At 36.5% G+C, this 17,284-nt stretch overlaps 1 protein-coding gene and 1 long non-coding RNA gene across 7 annotated transcripts in view; one reads left to right on the plus strand and one right to left on the minus strand.

Moving 5' to 3' along the window:
• The window catches only part of LOC139983824 (uncharacterized), a 113,905-nt gene extending 98,618 nt beyond the window's left edge, over nt 1-15,287 (minus strand). Inside the window, exon 1 of the long non-coding RNA XR_011798834.1 lies at nt 14,898-15,287. This is a non-coding gene — a long non-coding RNA (uncharacterized lncRNA). The remainder of the gene's footprint in view (nt 1-14,897) is intronic.
• The window catches only part of LOC139983815 (uncharacterized), a 47,587-nt gene that overhangs the window by 27,564 nt on the left and 2,739 nt on the right, over nt 1-17,284 (plus strand). For 5 of the 6 annotated variants that reach the window (XM_071997610.1, XM_071997608.1, XM_071997613.1 and 2 more), the window contains one exon: nt 15,974-16,277. In XM_071997610.1, the coding sequence (XP_071853711.1) occupies nt 15,998-16,277 (280 nt within the window). In that variant the 5' untranslated portion in view covers nt 15,974-15,997. Of the gene's footprint in view, nt 1-1,017; nt 1,319-15,973; nt 16,278-17,284 lie in introns of those variants that run through there. The other variant, XM_071997607.1, reaches the window with a different exon arrangement.

The raw sequence follows: 17,284 nt of genomic DNA on the forward strand, positions 1-17,284 counted from the left end.
AAATTGTATTGAATTTTTTTCTTTTTCCTAAAACCGAGTGCACCAATTGCGATCTTATGTTGAAGACAAAAACGTTTGGTTCCAATATCTGTCATTAAAAAAGGGGTTAATCAACGGTCTAGCGTGCGTTACTCACAGGATTAATGCACGATCGGGGGATAATGCAAGCGATGCATGAGGGCGGAGCCCGAGTGCATCCAGCGATAGCATTAACACTCGTTCATTCATACACTACCATTTGTGTGGGGGAAAAATCATAAAACAAAACATTTTTGGTTACATATAACCAAAGATTTATTAAAGTGATGCCCCGTAATTTTACCGTGCGTTACTCACAGGATTAACCACGGTCAGCTGACCTGAATGGACCAATAGGATTTAGGAATCTTTACTAAGTATGAATGAAAGTGCCCTTTTGCCATTTAAATGTGTAATTTAAAGGTGTAGATAAGAGGGTCCTGTCGTTAAAAAAAAACATTTAAATAATGGACTCTGTGCTATGGATTTGCATGCTGCAGATATTCGAAGTTTTAAGATACTGAAACTTTGTGACCTCTTCAGATCAAAGTCGCATCTTCCACTGCTCGTCGCTTCCCCCACCCCACCCCTAACAATTCACAATCCACCTTCCCCCCCATGACGTTGTGTTTCTTGGGGGGGCAGCATTTGGGCCCATTTGAAGAGTTCGGTTGAATGAAGAATAGGAAAATAACATCGGCTTGGTTTATCCAAAACAATAATCGGACGCATGCCCGACAGTTGTATTGACCTTACCGTACACAGCTGTACGTTAGGCTGTATGCGGGACTACGTGTTTAATAAATTCACTGATGTAGGCCTAGCATCATTATTGCTGGCATATATGAAACAATATAGCAAACAATGTTCTCTATATGACCTTGTAACATGAGAGGTTAATGTATGCAACTACTTCCTACTGTTTTTCCAGACCGCCACACATATATTTACGTGCTAGCGCAACTACTTCCTTGTTAGTATACACGTCCGCCACACATATATTACGTGCCAGCGCGACTACTTCCTTGTTCGTATACACGTCCGCCACACATATATTACGTGCCAGCGCGACTACTCCCTTGTTCGTATACACGTCTATGGGTTGGTTCGTTGGGCGTGTATGGTTCTCACTCATGCCATATCATGTATTGTACGCTGTGTAATTTGTACTAATACCGACACACCCTATACCATGTGTAAATGGTTTACTGCTACTAACTGCCTAAGTGTACGTAAATTGGACGCGGCCTATAATCATAAATGAGTGGTCGTTTAACTTGTCAACTAGCAAGCATTCAAGGTAAGAGAGACTTTTCGTGATATATTACTTAGCAGATTAGTTTATCAAGTTGTAAAACCGTTTCAATTGTCCGTGAAATTGATATCAGATTGTGAATATCCACATAACGTTCTAAAGGTCTGAGCAATTCGGACAAAACTGTATCTCGTCCCCTTTTATTGGATTTTTGGATATTCTTGTACACGCATTTTGAGCTTGCAGCGGTTTTCTTTGGCGCCATAACATGACACAATCCAATAACAGCTTTAATATTCACATATTCTTAACCCTTCTCTACGCAGGGGCGGATCCAGGGGGGCCGACACGGCCCCGGCCCCCCCCCCCCCCTTTTTGGAAATCAGTTGCGTTTTTTTTATGTAAGAGTACTTCAAATTCCTAATAGGCATAACTTGGTTAAAGAAAAGCCTAATATATATCCAGCTGCTCTTCCCTGAAACGCGATCGTTTTTATTCCAAATTTGAAACTAAGGCAATTATCAGGCCTACGCGACATCACGTATTAATTAGATACGGCTCAGTACTATAGTGCTGACTATTACTGTCAGGGAAAATCAATGCACAGTTAGCAAGTATATCATAATTATCTGAATGAAAGGGGGTGTAGGCGGTTTTACACTATCTAACGCAACGTAGTCGCCAAGAACCTGAAGTATTTTTAAGGGAGGGCCCGAGGAACATGAACTTTTAGCATGCTCCTAGTGGTGAAACATAATTGCACCTATTAGGTGAATTGAGTGTACTGTTAATAGTAGGATAGACTAGTGTAGGTTCTTATGACCAACTAGACCGGTTTCTGCTCTCATGAGTCCCATGAGTCGTGCTATCGTGTGACAACGTGTTGTTATTATCCTCTGTTCAGAATGACGTCATCGCAGATGTCATTCGTTCTCCGTGGAAAACTTAAGGACACGGCTCACGAATTGTACACAATTTTTAACGTTTCTCGCTTGTATATCAATGAATGTTGTTATTTCTCATTACCGGAAAATTTTCTGAACATTTTCATCACGAAGTTTCACTATTTCAACGATCGGTGAAAGAGAAAACACAGTTCGATAATTGGTCCCAATTAATTCTTTCTCTGCCGACTGCCATAAAAATAACATCGAAATGGAAATTCTACGGTGCCAAATTTGACTTAAAATATGCACCAGATTGCATCTAAGGACGTTTCAAAACTAAAAATTTTCCAAAGGGAGGGGGACACCCCCTCCCCTTAGACCACTCCCCCATTTCAGTCACCACTTCCAGATCCGTCGGCAAATCAAATCCTCCACACACCCCCCCCCCCCAACAAAAAAAAACCTTCGCTACGCCCCTGTCCGCGTGTTGCGAGATTAAGTGCCAATGTTTCAAAAGTACATTTTTCAAATGCGTGGTTTTGATATGGGGTGTATAGGTAAGCTTGAACACCATTGGTGGTTCCTTTTGTTTGCCCACGGTTTTCAAATTTTATGCCTTTCGTGGCTGAGGCAATTTCGTCTTTCTTATAGTTACGGAGTAACAGTTTCTCTGTGAACGCGTTCTTTTTCTGTAAGAAATCAGTCTCGTTGTTACATAGACGTGCGTATCGCAGTACTTCCCCTTTAATGAAGTCTTTAAAAGTGGTAAGTGGGTGTGCAGAGTTTCTGTCGAGGTATTGGAAGGTTTCCGTGGGTTTGGTGTAGACTTTGATGTCTAATAACCCATTGGTTTCAAACCTTGGACCTTTGAAGATTTTCAAATCTAGGTATGTTACCTCGGTGTGTAATATTTCTACCGTAAACTTTAAGAAGCGGTGAATTTCATTCAACCTGTTTACTAGTTGTTCAAGTTCCTGAGGTGAACCGTCGTAAAGCAATAGAATTTCATCTCTATAGCGGAGCCATTTTAAGATTTTATTATCTGTCTGTAAAATCTGGTTTTCCAGTCTATGCATGGCGATATCGCAGATTTCCAGAGAGGCTTGGCTACCCATGGCGCAACCGATCTTTTGTAGATAGAATTGGTTATTGAACTCGAAACAGTTTCTTGTTAAAAATGAGTTCAATTAGTTTGCGCATGGATATGGAGGATATTTTATTTATTCCATATTCGCTTTTTTCCGCCTTTCATAGACTTCTTGACATATATCGAATGCCTCCTCTTGGGGAGTATTGGCATACATGGCGACGACATCGAGTGTAGCAAGTACTACTGCTTTTGGTAACGGGGTGGCTTCCACAATTTTCAGAATGTGATTTGTGTCTTTCACAAAAGTGCTTTGTTTTAATACAATAGGAAGCAAGAAATAGTCCACAAATTCCGATATTTTTTCGGTCGGTGATCCGTTTCCGCTTATTATCGGGCCCTCCCTTAAAAATACTTCAGGTTCTTGGCGACTACGTTGCGTTAGATAGTGTAAAACCGCCTACACCCCCTTTCATTAATAAATATATCATAATTATCTCATTGAATATATCATGTTTTATGTTTTTTCTTGGGGTGAATCTGGTGTCATAATTTTCGCGCAAAGGAAAAAACGAATCGACGCAATAATAGTGTATCCATTGTACATGCACTGTTGAGACCTGTTAAATATGGGTCTATCGAGAAAAAAATATGTGCACAAAAAAGCGTGTGACCGAAAATGACACTATTTAACAATATTTCTAATTCCCTAAAGAGAGAAAGAAACTTGTTATTATTTGTATGTCATTCGATGCAGTCAAGGTTTGGCGTAACCTTAATGTAGGTGTTATGACTACTGTCGCAAACTTTGATCAGGAAGCCGCCAATCTTGGTTGAAGTAAGCACATTTTCTGATCTACTTCCCATTTAAACATGAGTTGTGCCTTGAACACGAAAGTCCTCATCCTTTGCGACATTCATATTTTTAAGCTCGTCGTTCGCCAGTTTTCAATAGTACAGTTACAACGGTTAAGATTTTTTTGGGGACAATAAAACAAATACGAATAAAACTAGATTCCGTGTTTCGAGTTAAAAAAAAAACTGCCAGCATCTTTTATATTATCAAATACATAATTGGAACATTGTAATTTACGACGGGACACCCACCTACAGTTTTGGAGAAAAGAAATTGAACATATTCATAAATTACAAATGCTCCAATTATGTAATTGAAAAGTACACTTTTTAAGTAATTTAAAGGTGCCATTTTGTTTTAAAAATCATTCAGTTTAGTATTAGAATGCACGGAACCAATCAGTTTTGTCTGAACGTTTTCAGGTTATTTTGTAGTTTTCCTCCTCAGGTCAAAGTCATATGTTACATTGTCAATCGAAATTTGTAAACCTAGGTTCTGGGCTTCTGTTCTCATTAACCTGGAAGTATGTTTGACAGAAATGTTAACAAAAATTAATTCAAGTATCGCAATGAACGGCAATTTGAACAATAACAATGTTTTCTTAAGGTCATATCGTATAGCGGATACTTAGCCTACCTCAAGGGTTTGTAGAAATAGTAAATGTCTATGAATACTAATACCTTTATCAAAGGCTGGAAGTTTTTTCTGGTACAATTTGACTCAGCTCACTCGGATCAGACGCCATATCAATTGCATCAAGAATAAAATATCATATTTGCTTTATATGACATCGAAATCGAAAGAAGATTAAGATCACTGAGTAATTTGACCCTATCAGCTTCGTGTGGACTTTAGTCAAGTCTATATACTGTTCAAGAATTTAGATTATTCATTTCAAGTATTTCTTATTAGGCTACACTAATAAAATCCCTATGGTGGACTTCGATATACCGTTCTGCCTATAGCTAGCATTACACATACAGAAATATACCCTACACTTTTTGTTCGCGTGACGGTTACTTCGTCTTGAAACTGTTGTGTAGTATGTAGAGTATATATTGCTTGTATTTTACAGTACTTTGGGTTAAAGTACTAAAATGTCAACTTGAAGTTCCATTCCCGGAAGGTAAGTGTAGCACATTTTCTTACGCACTATAAAATAATGTACAATTTGGCAAAATATAAAGGACCATTATAGAATGCGATATAGTGGCGTGCATTTTAAATACCATGTTCAGTACAAACAACAGAGCTATTCAGTTATATGACATGTACAATGTTAACTCCATTCAGATTTCATTTATTTCGTTCAGCGTTTTGTATTTACCCAAGTTCTGCTTGGTCAATAAGATATATTAGACTAAGGCCATTGTATCAGCATACACGTATCCATGCATACATATGTAGAACAGGTGGAAAACTAATCAATAGTACGGTAAGATCATCCTGAAATCAAATGAAAGATTAAAGTAAGTGTTTAGGCCTTTTATATATTTCGTGCAGTCTTGATTATGACACATGCCAGTTTCAACTGTAAAGATACATAAGGCCATGCCAACGACTTAACGATACATTTTGAATGACTTAACGGATTGAATGCGAGTCCCCACCCACTCGGCCTTTGTCTTGAAAAAAATATTTGTATAAGTATACATTACAGTATGACATCCGTAACACGAAAGGCAGCAAGTCTGTGAACTTCTTAAGGTGGTAAATGCAATACTGATTTCCACGTGAAACCTACTAATCGTGAGGCAATTTAAAAACTATATATACAATTAAACATAAAAATGCAAATACAAGCAACCACTCCTCCCATGGAGGACGGTAGAACTAGTAGGGATAAGGACACACGGGGCATGTGGTATAGGTAGGTCTATTTGCTTTTTTTCAGTTTTAATAGTTCTAATGAATACGATATTTCATTTTCTTTTGCTACTATAGTAAATATAACTGTTCTTCTCAACTTTAGAGCTTTTGTGTATTTACCGAATGGATTAGCCTATAATCTGACTGTTAGATTTGATCTTACATTTACTTACACACATTTAGCCGTGATGAATTTTATAGGGCAGTGGATCATGTAACAACAAGCTGTAAACATGCAATTGCTTGTTTTCTTCATCTTCAAATACATTTTGATAATTATATATATACATTTTTTATGATGTTATATGTTGAGACACTTCATTGAAGTACACTTTATAAGTCAAGTATGTATGACTGACAAATCGCCCTGGTGATGCTGAAAAACAAATATGATTCAAAAAAAAAAGGGGGAATCTCTGCAGGCCTAATCGCATTATTTGTTAAAGACATATTTGTAGTTACCGTTTAATTAGTTCTGTTTCCGACGAGTATAACGTGTTTTTATATATAAGACCATTTGAAGAAAAGGATACAGCAAAGCATATACTTTAATATGCTACAAATCCAGTGCATAACAACTTCACTGACCAAGAAAAAAAATGATACTTTGTTATATTAGTAAATGATTGATATCCGTCACCACCCAGTCATCATAATAGCATATAATATACACAGTGACACACTACACAACGATATAAACATACATTTGTATAAAGCGCTTCAAAACTACAGAATTGCTCGGTGTTTATCAATTTATGTTTTTATTTTATCATTTGTATACACTGTATTGTAAGTAACAAAAACCACACGTCGGGTGACATTTCGAGCTGAAAGGTATAAAATACAACATCACCATTGTATTGATTTATGAACAGTTTATTATGTACCGTAGTTAAACACTTAAACGGAGCAGCGATTTGATCCATATTTGAACCAAATCTAGTATTCATAACAGTTCGCCAATATTCCAGTACATCGGATTATACTGTATATAAAAACATACCTCAGCGGTTCTTCTACTGACACATTCGTAGTTTTGTTTATTATCATTTGGTAGGAAATGTATCTCGTTCTTGCAAGAATAATAAAGACAGTCAAAAACTGATATTTGGATTTGTGCACGCATGCATTCCAGCTCGCAAGGGTTCTCTTTGGCGCCATAGCATGACACAATCCAATAGCAGCAGTAATATCCAACATTCTAAAGCCTTCTCTGCGTTATATGAAGGCCCTGTCCATTGCAGTGGTGAAGCTAGGGGGTTAAGGGAAGGCACGTGCCCCGGGCGCCGGGTTTAGGGGGGCGCTGAAATGGGAGAATGAGAGTAAAAAAAATAAGCCCTTTTTAGAAAAACATGACGAAATTGATGTATGTCGTCAGGCATGAATATTTTCCAGTTACTAATAAAAATCTGAACTGAATGTATTTGTTTTTATCAGCAAATTTATAGACTGTGATTTCTTTTCAGTCCATTTCGACCGTTTTCTCTTTTTTATTCAATTTAATTCAATTCAATTCATGAGACTTTATTTCAATCTCTTGTATTAAAGTATCCAATTTTGACAATAGACGTAGGTAAATGTACAAGAGAACAAGAGATTGAGGAGTGCCAACAAGAAGCTCTGCAGAGCTTGTTTACGTTGATACCCCTTTACAAATAAAATATGGAATGAAAGCTTAAGTATACAGAGAAAACAGAACAAAGATGGCAAAGAAGGGAAATACAAAATCAATGATAGTTTGATATAAGATACTCTTTAAGACGTTTTTTGAAGGTGTTCACAGTTTTACAACCAGTAATAGTAGTAGGGAGGGAATTCCAAAGTTTTACGCCGACATAACGAATACCAAGTTGTGAAGACCTAAGTCTAAAGTAAGGAACAGTCAATTGATTTAGCGCACGGTTAGGATAAGGATCGTTACGTAACTGAAAATAGTTGCGAAAAGTCGACGGAGCATTATCTTGTAACCAATTGAAAATAAAAATACCAACATAGTAACGATTTATATCATTTACTAAGAGCGTTAAGAGAAGTAAACAGGGGTGCTGTATGCTGGAGGTAATTCGCATTTCAAATATGGGTCTGTTCACGTTAAAGCGCCCAAATTAGCATAAATGGCATTTGGAGCATTGTGACAAAATAATTAGAGATTTTAGAGATACAAATATTATCCCCATGGAGAGAGTCCACCTAGCTGTACCTACCATAGCATAGACAACTTCCTGAGATATGCAAATATATATGCTATACTCCCAGAGGTGCCGAAATGTGGACGGAAAATGTTGCCGTTTTCAAACTGCACTATTTGTACTTCGAGCTTTTCTCAACTCCAAAAGTGGATTACTCCAAATTTTGTCATGATTGAACTTTGTGGCTATAGGTTCCCTCTCATAAATATTTCAGAAAATTTCATCGATGAATTTGCGAATTACTGCGAAACCGGACCAGTGTTTCGGACATCACTTTTTCCGTCCACATTTATACACCAATTTGTGAGTGGCGTAGTTTGGGGTTAAATAACAATTGTTGAAAGTGGTGTGCTTTTTCGATACTGTCATAGTTGTATCAAATAAAATATATATCAGATGCATGTCTATTCAGCCACATTTTACTACACGATAAAGTTAAACAACATGCAAAATGTTTCCGTCCACATTTTGGTGATGTCCGAAACATCATGAAGCAACTAATATATGAAGTATGTTAAAACCCACAAGACTATTTTGTTACTCTAATTAAAGCATAAGTACTCCCTCAACTACAGTATGTACATGACACAATTCCACTCATCCGTTTTGATTTTATAAACATTTCAGTTTTTCCGTCCATGTGTGTGATGTCCGAAACACCAGTGATGTCCGAAACAAGTTTTAATTAATATTGCTTTATATTGCTTGAAAAAAAGACACAATAGATGAGCACTTCATATATTATGACAAGTTCTATTGTTACAAACATACATACTGCACTACTCAAAACTTTTTCCATCTTCACCAAATATTATAGCAAAATAACCTTAAAAGTATGTTTCGGACATCACCGTGTGTTTCGGACATCACTTTTGTGAATCCAACATATTGTAAAACAGCACTAGTTTCAAGTGAATGATTCAATTGGTTGATTTCAGTGTGCTAGAATACACTAAGATCCTACAACAGAATGCTTCTTAACTTTTGGTGTCATGTGACCAACATGTATTCATCTTTTGATGACTTGTGACAAGTCTAAAATGATATTCTACATATTTGGGTATGAATGTTACTGGGAACATCAAATTACTTGGATTTTTCTAGAACTGACATCATTAACACTACAATTTTCCATCATTTAGTACTGAAGAAGTAAAAAAACCGTTTAGTGAATTTTTTTCTGACATAACATGTAACAGGATGCCATCACAGTATACAGTACATTAGAAAGTAATGCTGTAATTGTCTAAGCTATAGCAGAATCAAGCTATTTGTCACAACCATAGAAAGCCTATTTATAGGCTAGAAGAACTGCATCAAAGGGCACGTGGGTACCATGCATGGACTGTCATGTAATGTGTTCCAGCTTCCTTGGCGGTACCAATTTGATATTTCCCAATATCATATTGAGAATTGTAAAGTTAATTACACACAATTGGAATAGGCCTAGACGAGTTTTGTAGCACAGTAGCTCATGTTTCTATCACATCGGTGTACAGCATAGTATGTCAACGTCACTTTGGAAAACTGAACACCATTCAGTGTCGTCTGTCACTCTATATGTATGGAATCAGTGTGCATCTATTACACCCTATGTCAGAGCAGTTTAACTGTTGATGGAAACTTGATGGTTGTCAAGAAAAGTACCAGTACTTTGAGAAGATGTTAGCTAAGTAGTAGGACCGTGGAACGTGTCTGGTGATCTAACCTAAAAATGTTGGTCAACGACTATAACTATAATGTTAAGGTACAGACATTGCTAGGTAACTGTGTGTTGTCTGCTGCTAGAAGCCCAAATATACATTTACTGTACTAGTTAGTAAATAACAATGGGCAATGTGGAGATTAATTTCTGAACAGTATATCAGATTATTAGTACCACCCTGAAACACATTACAGTACATGACCCTCTTTGACTGGTACGCGGATTTACTGTGTGATGAAACCTCCAGGTTTACTCGATGGTGTCAACAGTATTAATATACACAGAGTGGTGCATCATGCATGACCATGTTTTCATTCCGAGTTGCTTCAGACTTCAGAGCTTAAGTGATATGTACATACAGATATTTATCATTATGAAACTTAAGGATAAAGCTGAACAATTTGCTGAGCTGCTGTATACCATAACATCTAGGCCTTACACTTAAATGTAAGTTTAGGCCATAAGCTTAAATAATAACAATCTTACAAAGTAAATCATTTAATTCATATGTGACAAGGAGTATTTGTACAAACCATGTAATACTTGTTTTTCACATTATAATAGCCAAGGCATAATGATGAATCTCAATAAAGAAGGATATTTAAACTAGTACTTATAGTACTACTAGTATAGGGTACTACTGTTGCTTAGCTGGGCCAGTGGAAGCAATCTTCAACATTGGCAGATCCAGCTATAGGTGCATGGGGAGGGGGTGGGAGCGGGTGGGTACCATTTGAAGGGGTGCAAAATAGTTGTTATTGCTGACATTACAAAATAGGACCAAGCATTCTAGTGGAGTTTATGATATGATAACCCGGTCCTCCCCTCTGAAAATTGTTTAAATAGTAGACTCAATGATACTAGCTACAATTGACAGGTGGGTGCCAAATTAGCTACAGTATGCAGGGATGTCTCCTGTTTACATCTGTATATTTATGAAATGGTAAATATTTGCTGTTTGTTATTGCAGACTTCATCCAGGTAATGATGGAAATGTGGAAACCGTAAAAGTTAAAAAGAATTCTATAACCCTTTTGGGGGAAAAATTTCTTTGCAGTCAATAATAATACCATTTTCTGCAAAATAATGTATAAGTTGATGTTTCTGGGAAGTGTTGGTGTATGCTGGCCAATGCAAATGGTATGCTGGACAGGTAACAAATGTGGTGAAGCAGAGATTAACTTTATGCAAATGGTGATCAATGAATGGTCACTATGTGGAGTGTTATGGAGTGTTAGCTCAGTGGTTAATGCCGGTGCCTTTCAATCATAAGGTCCGAGTTTGTGTCACTCCAAGATCAATGTATGTCATCAAGTTACAGAGTTGTTGACAATTCATAATCATGGTCGTTAAATATGAATCTAAGAGACTGACTTCGGTCAGCTTGCGGCTTTGATATAAAGCCAATGATGGCTTCTTCGCGAGTTCCTGATTGCAGGAGGATCTAAACCAGATGTGTGTATTCTGGATATGTATGAATTGAGTATGTAGTAAACAGTGATAATTCATTAACATTAAATGGGGTTATCATTTACACCAAGCCTTCAGATTTTCACTTATCACCTATCTTTTCACCTATCGGCTCTGTCCAGTTCAATTTGAAATTTGTGCCTCAGGGCATTTGTTTTCCCATGAATTTACAGTGCCATTATTTTTCAGTCCACCTTGTTGATTTCCCAGTCTTTGGTGTTTTAATAAACTGCATTCCCTCAAAAATTCATAATATCTAGTGTACAGTAAATCTGCTACTGTCTGACTGTTGTGTATATTTTGAAGCAGACTTTTGTTGCTTGAACAGGTCTGAATAGCAAAAATATTACTTCATATTGTTGTTACCTGCTGAAATATGTATTACTGTTATGCAGCTTTGTGAACATTTTTCCAAGTTGATGTCCGAAACATTCAGTGATGTCCGAAACGCTCAGTAAGTAACTTTTAATGAACACTGAGGATTTGAACTATAATAAGTTCAAAACTGTCATTATACCTTGAAGGTAGCTTGTCAACAACAAAGACCCCTTTGTTACAAATTTAACTTTTGATATGATATGCGTTGTGTAGAAAACATTACAGTGATGTCCTAATACAGTTGTGGTGATGTCCGAAACATAGTCCAAGACAGTCTTATGCAAATCTATAAAACAAGTGTTTGCATTTTTCATTATTTCAAATGAATTTGATGCTGTTTGTTAGCATCACATATCGTGATGTACAGTACTGATATATACCGTATTGCTAAGTATTAACAAGCATGGCCTTCGTTTAAAAATTGTCTTGTTGATCACTTGGATCACTTGTATCCCTTTTCTTTGTTTTGAACTTGGAACCTAGGAAGGGTCCATAGATCTCTTTTGGTACGGGTATCAACTTACTAAAATGCTTTTCTATTCATTATTATTGCCATTAAATGAACATCATTTGGTTTATTACTAAATATTAGGTTTAATATATTAGGTAAACCATTGGTGGGTGATGTCCGAAACGAGATCATTTTGGAGGGGTGATGTCCGAAACAAGAGTCAATAAAAAAAAAATTCTGAGAGGACATGACCCAGAATTTTCAGCTTTTGGTTGATATATCTGCTTATGTTGTGGTTTAATTTTATGGTGTAATTGTTACTATTAATTTCAATTTTGTTCTTTAAAGAAAAACTTTTTAAACTTTATTTCAAGAAAAATTGAATATTTTCTAACGATACTCTAATATTTTTTTAAAAACATCATCGATATTATTGAAAACTTGTCTTACAATAGCAAATTTTGTGTTAATAAAGAAAATAAAAACAGAATTCCCAAATGTAGCAGCAATGGAATGACACACCACCATTAAAAAAAGAACAAATTTGGGGAAATTTATCTGATTGTCACACTTTCAACCATCTTGAATATAATTTCCAGAATAGTTTAAGCTCTGGTCAATTCTGATTCATAAATTGCAGATATAAGTTATGTTATTTACTTAGAATAGAAGTTCTTTACTGTAATTTGAAAATTTGGTACCTCAGGCAACCAAATTGGGCGCTTTAACGTGAACAGACCCATATAACGAATGGCTCTCTTTTGAAGTAAATAAAGGGGTTGAATTCTAGAGGCATGGGTACTTCCCCAAATAACATTACAATATGTAAGATAGGGAAGTATGAGTGTATTATGCAAAGTGACCAATGTGCTTCTGGGAAGGATTTGGCGAAGTCTATTAAGAACTCCAGTGCCTTTAGACACTTTCATACAAATATTCTGAATATGATTATTCCAAGAAAGATGATTATCGATATAAACGCCAAGAAATTTAGTAGTCTTAGACAGCATAACTTCAACACCGCAAAGTCTGATACTATTTATGTTAGGATTTAAGTGCTTTGAAGGTGTACTAAACACAATAGAGGTAGTTTTCTTAACATTTAGTGACAATTTATTTGCACAAAACCAATCATGAATATATTCTGTATAGTATCCAATAGAAAATTAATGTCATTACTGGAAAAGAACAGGTTGGTATCATCAGCATAAGAGATTATATGAAATGTGTTGCTGGCTCTATAGAGGTCATTAACATAAATTATAAACAACAATGGACCAAGTATGGACCCTTGAGGAACACCACACTTAATTGGCTAAGAAACATAATTTATATTATTAATAACAACATACTGGTGACGATCAGCAAGATAGCTTTTGAACCACTGAAGTACAGTTCCCCGGATTCCATAATGATTAAGTTTATCAAGTAAACTGTTATGGTCAAGAGTATCAAACGCCTTCGACAGATCCAGAAATATACCAGAATCATACTGATTATTATCGAAAGCTTCCATAACTTTACAAGTAAAATGTAAAATAGCATGTGTAGTCGAACGGCCAGGAAGGAAACCAAATTGATAGTTATACAGTCAAGTATGCTTAGCAATAAAGTTATATAACCGTGAGAACATTATTTTTTCGATTACCTTGGAGAAACATGGGAGAACTGAAATGGGTCTATAATTATTCACGGATTCCTTTTCACCGGCCTTAAAGACAGGAACAACTCGAGCTATTTTTAAAGATGTGGGAACAACACCAAGCTCAAAAGAGAGATTACAAAGATATGCGAGTGGAATACATAATGAATGGGCATGTTTTACAATAATAGCAGAAACACCATCAAAACCAGCAGCGGATGGCTTGAGTGATATAAGTACTTTAAGGACCTCATCTCATGTTGCAGGAATAATGAATAAAGAGTCAATGACTGGTGCTGTTCTGTATTCTGTAATAACGGAAATCACGGAAATTTCGGGTATTTCAGTATACAGTTCCAAGGCAGTAGATTTCGAAAGTTGGAAATATCATAGGCGTAGGAGCACAATGGTGGGGGATTGGGGGGGGGGACTGTAACGACATGCCCGAAAAATATAACCAAACATTTTCACGCGCAATTTATTTTTCTTTCAAAAGTGGGGGGTGGGGCACAATTTTCTACTCTTGCGCCCGGGCGCCAATACCTCTAGCTACGCCACAGTGTCAAACATTACCCAAGTTTACTTCATATTAGTTCATGCCTAATGATTACTGTTCTGCCCATTGTGATCATATAATTGTCCCCCTGGGGGAAATATTTACACATTGTAATTACTTAAAATCTGTTCATTTTGTCAATAGGGACCCCAAGTATTGACAGATAGGTATTGAAATGAAGTTTTAATTTTTATAATTTGTTTTTATAATTGAGCTAATTAGATATGTAAATATGCAAATGAGGTTATGATACAAACAATGCACTTTTTTTGCCCATTTGAAATTATTTTGATGAAATCTGCTGGACTTTTGATAGTTTGATGAGTTCAAGACATGTTATTTCATAAGTAAAATATTATTTGATGCTTGAATGTGAGGAATATGACTGATTTTCCCCCCTCCAAACAAACAAATGTATTCTGTAATACATTGGTAGCCACGCGTAACGGTAAGTCTATATATACCAATTGCGCTACATACACAATACATAGTACATACAGTGTGCAAACAGTGTGCATACAGTATGCGGCTTACCGTATCAGAATTTCAGAATTTCATGGTCAGAATCTTCTTCTCCAAAGGCTTGATGGTCAAATTGCCCATAAAAAGAAGGTCTAACGCCTCTTAGAAGTATTTAGCCATGATAATATGTGCTAAATAGTTACCGTTTCATTTACGTGAGTGATTGCATTGACCCTAACGACGCAAGCATATCAACTGTGGTTGACCGAAATTCTATACCGTAGAAATGCTCGAGTTGAATTGCTAGGGATTACTCACAAAGTGGAGGCGCTATTGCTCAATTGTTTCTATGTAGAGTTGAATTTCAGTGTGGCGCTTCTGGAGAGCTAAAAATCTTTTCTGTAGGGTGAGGCATTCGGGAGAAATATTTTCAGAAAGTTGACCGTTTTTTGGCCTTAACATAGACCGAAAATCGTTATTTTTTGACATATTTTCCCCAAATATAGAGCCATCTCTCTACATATGCCTCTGAGGCTCCTGATTTGATTCCTTGTATGTATTAGATAGTTGTATAAGATAGGGTCAGGTTGACTGACATTTTTCACTGTTCTCACGATTTTTTTGAAAAAAAGGTCAAAACGACCGGTGTTTTGAATGTAAACAAATCTTTGAAGACCAAAAAAAAAAAAAAGGTCCCTGTGACCCCTCGGAAAAAAGGTTGTTTATTGATGCAGGCTGTCTTGTGTGCAAAATAAAGCTATGGGAAGCTCTCTAGTGTATTCCTATCTCGAGTAATGATTTTCTAAAGCATGTCTTCACTTATGTTCATTAAAGGGCAATCGGGAAATAAGGAGTTTTAATAATACAAACAATATATACTTTTGAGCTCTCTTCGTAAACTAATAGAAACTAATATTCGTGTTATTTCAGACATACTATCTTCCTTAAATTTGTATTAACAACAATATCACAAACAAATAAAACAGACAAAAAGTGCGGAAAAGCCACGTGGAAAGCTAACTTAAAATGAATTGCTGATTCAAATATTGACATTGTTTGAAATTATTTGTAGTTTGAATAAGTTATTGGAGAGTACCATATTTCACTTGTCACGCAACTCATTAGTAAATCGCTTTGTTCATTTGTAGTAATAGGGATAACATTTCTTCGATATGACGTCATCAAGTTCTACGTCACCGTTCAGGCTCACTCTTCTGAAAGTATCCGATGTCTTGACGGAGAAAAATGTCCAGGATTTGGCTTTCCTATGTGAAGATATAAGTCCCGCCAGGAGAGAGCTGATAACCAACGCTAGAGAATTATTCGCTGCTTTGCAAGGTCATGACCTGCTCAACGAACGAAAGGTTAACGTACTTATCGATTGGTTAGACGAGCTTCGGCTTTTGGAGGCTTCAAATATGTTGAAGAATTACAGAAAGACGCACCTAAGAGGTAAGCTACTATACGTTTACAAACAAAAGCAAGCGTGTAGCAGGACTTCTTGATATAAATGAGATTGCAAACCAAATTTACCCCCATTTTAAGTGTCAGGAAAGATCAGTTTAATTAACGCCTGTATTGATATTTATTTTCATGACGTCATATATGCCTTATCGTCTATACGAATTTAAATTTTTAGATTGAGGCGGAAAATACTTGTGACAATCGTTTTGGGGAGAAAGCCACCCCCTTTGAGCAAATTTGATTTATTATAATGGGACTTAGATGCAAAATGGTGCTATAAATTCCATCATTTTAACTACATTTGTCTTAACGACTTAGCGTCCGTGAAATAAAATGTTAGCAATTTAAGAATATCGGGTCAGGAAAGTTGAGGAGGCACAAGTAACCATGCCCACCCCCCCCCCCGTGGCTACGGCCCTTTATATATACATTAACGATATCAAACACTTGCAAATACGTCATAGTACGTGTGGGTATATACGCTGGTATATCCCATAGCTATATATAAAACTTGAGTGTTTGTTCCAACCTATAAGGAAGTTAGATGCTTTGTTAAGTAATCGATTTATCATTCACTAATCATACATCTTTCTTGAAGTAGGAAAAATATATCATCATCTGGTCGCATTCATTCGTAATTTACGTATAAAAAGCAAGAGGTGTGTGTTGGTGGTGTGGGGTGGAGGGGGGTAGGTTATGCACTGCCTCTGATCATCTTAATGTACCGTTCCCGCATCTCTGCCTTCTATATGTTGCAATGCAATGCAGGAAATTTATAGTCAACACATGTTAGAGAATGAGAGTAAACAGTGTTAGAAAGTAGAAACGTTGTCAAAAGTATTAGTTTAATGTTGTGTGAGGTGGGGGGGGGGTAGGAGAATGGGTGACTTACAGTTATCTCCCAGGGTAAAAATGCATTAAAATTTCTGAATAAAAAATACCGACCAGCGATACATTACGGTACATTCATTTACACAAATTTAAATTATCACAAA

This window comes from Apostichopus japonicus, chromosome 16, assembly GCF_037975245.1.
Source record: "Apostichopus japonicus isolate 1M-3 chromosome 16, ASM3797524v1, whole genome shotgun sequence".
NCBI classification, from domain to species: domain Eukaryota; kingdom Metazoa; phylum Echinodermata; class Holothuroidea; order Aspidochirotida; family Stichopodidae; genus Apostichopus; species Apostichopus japonicus.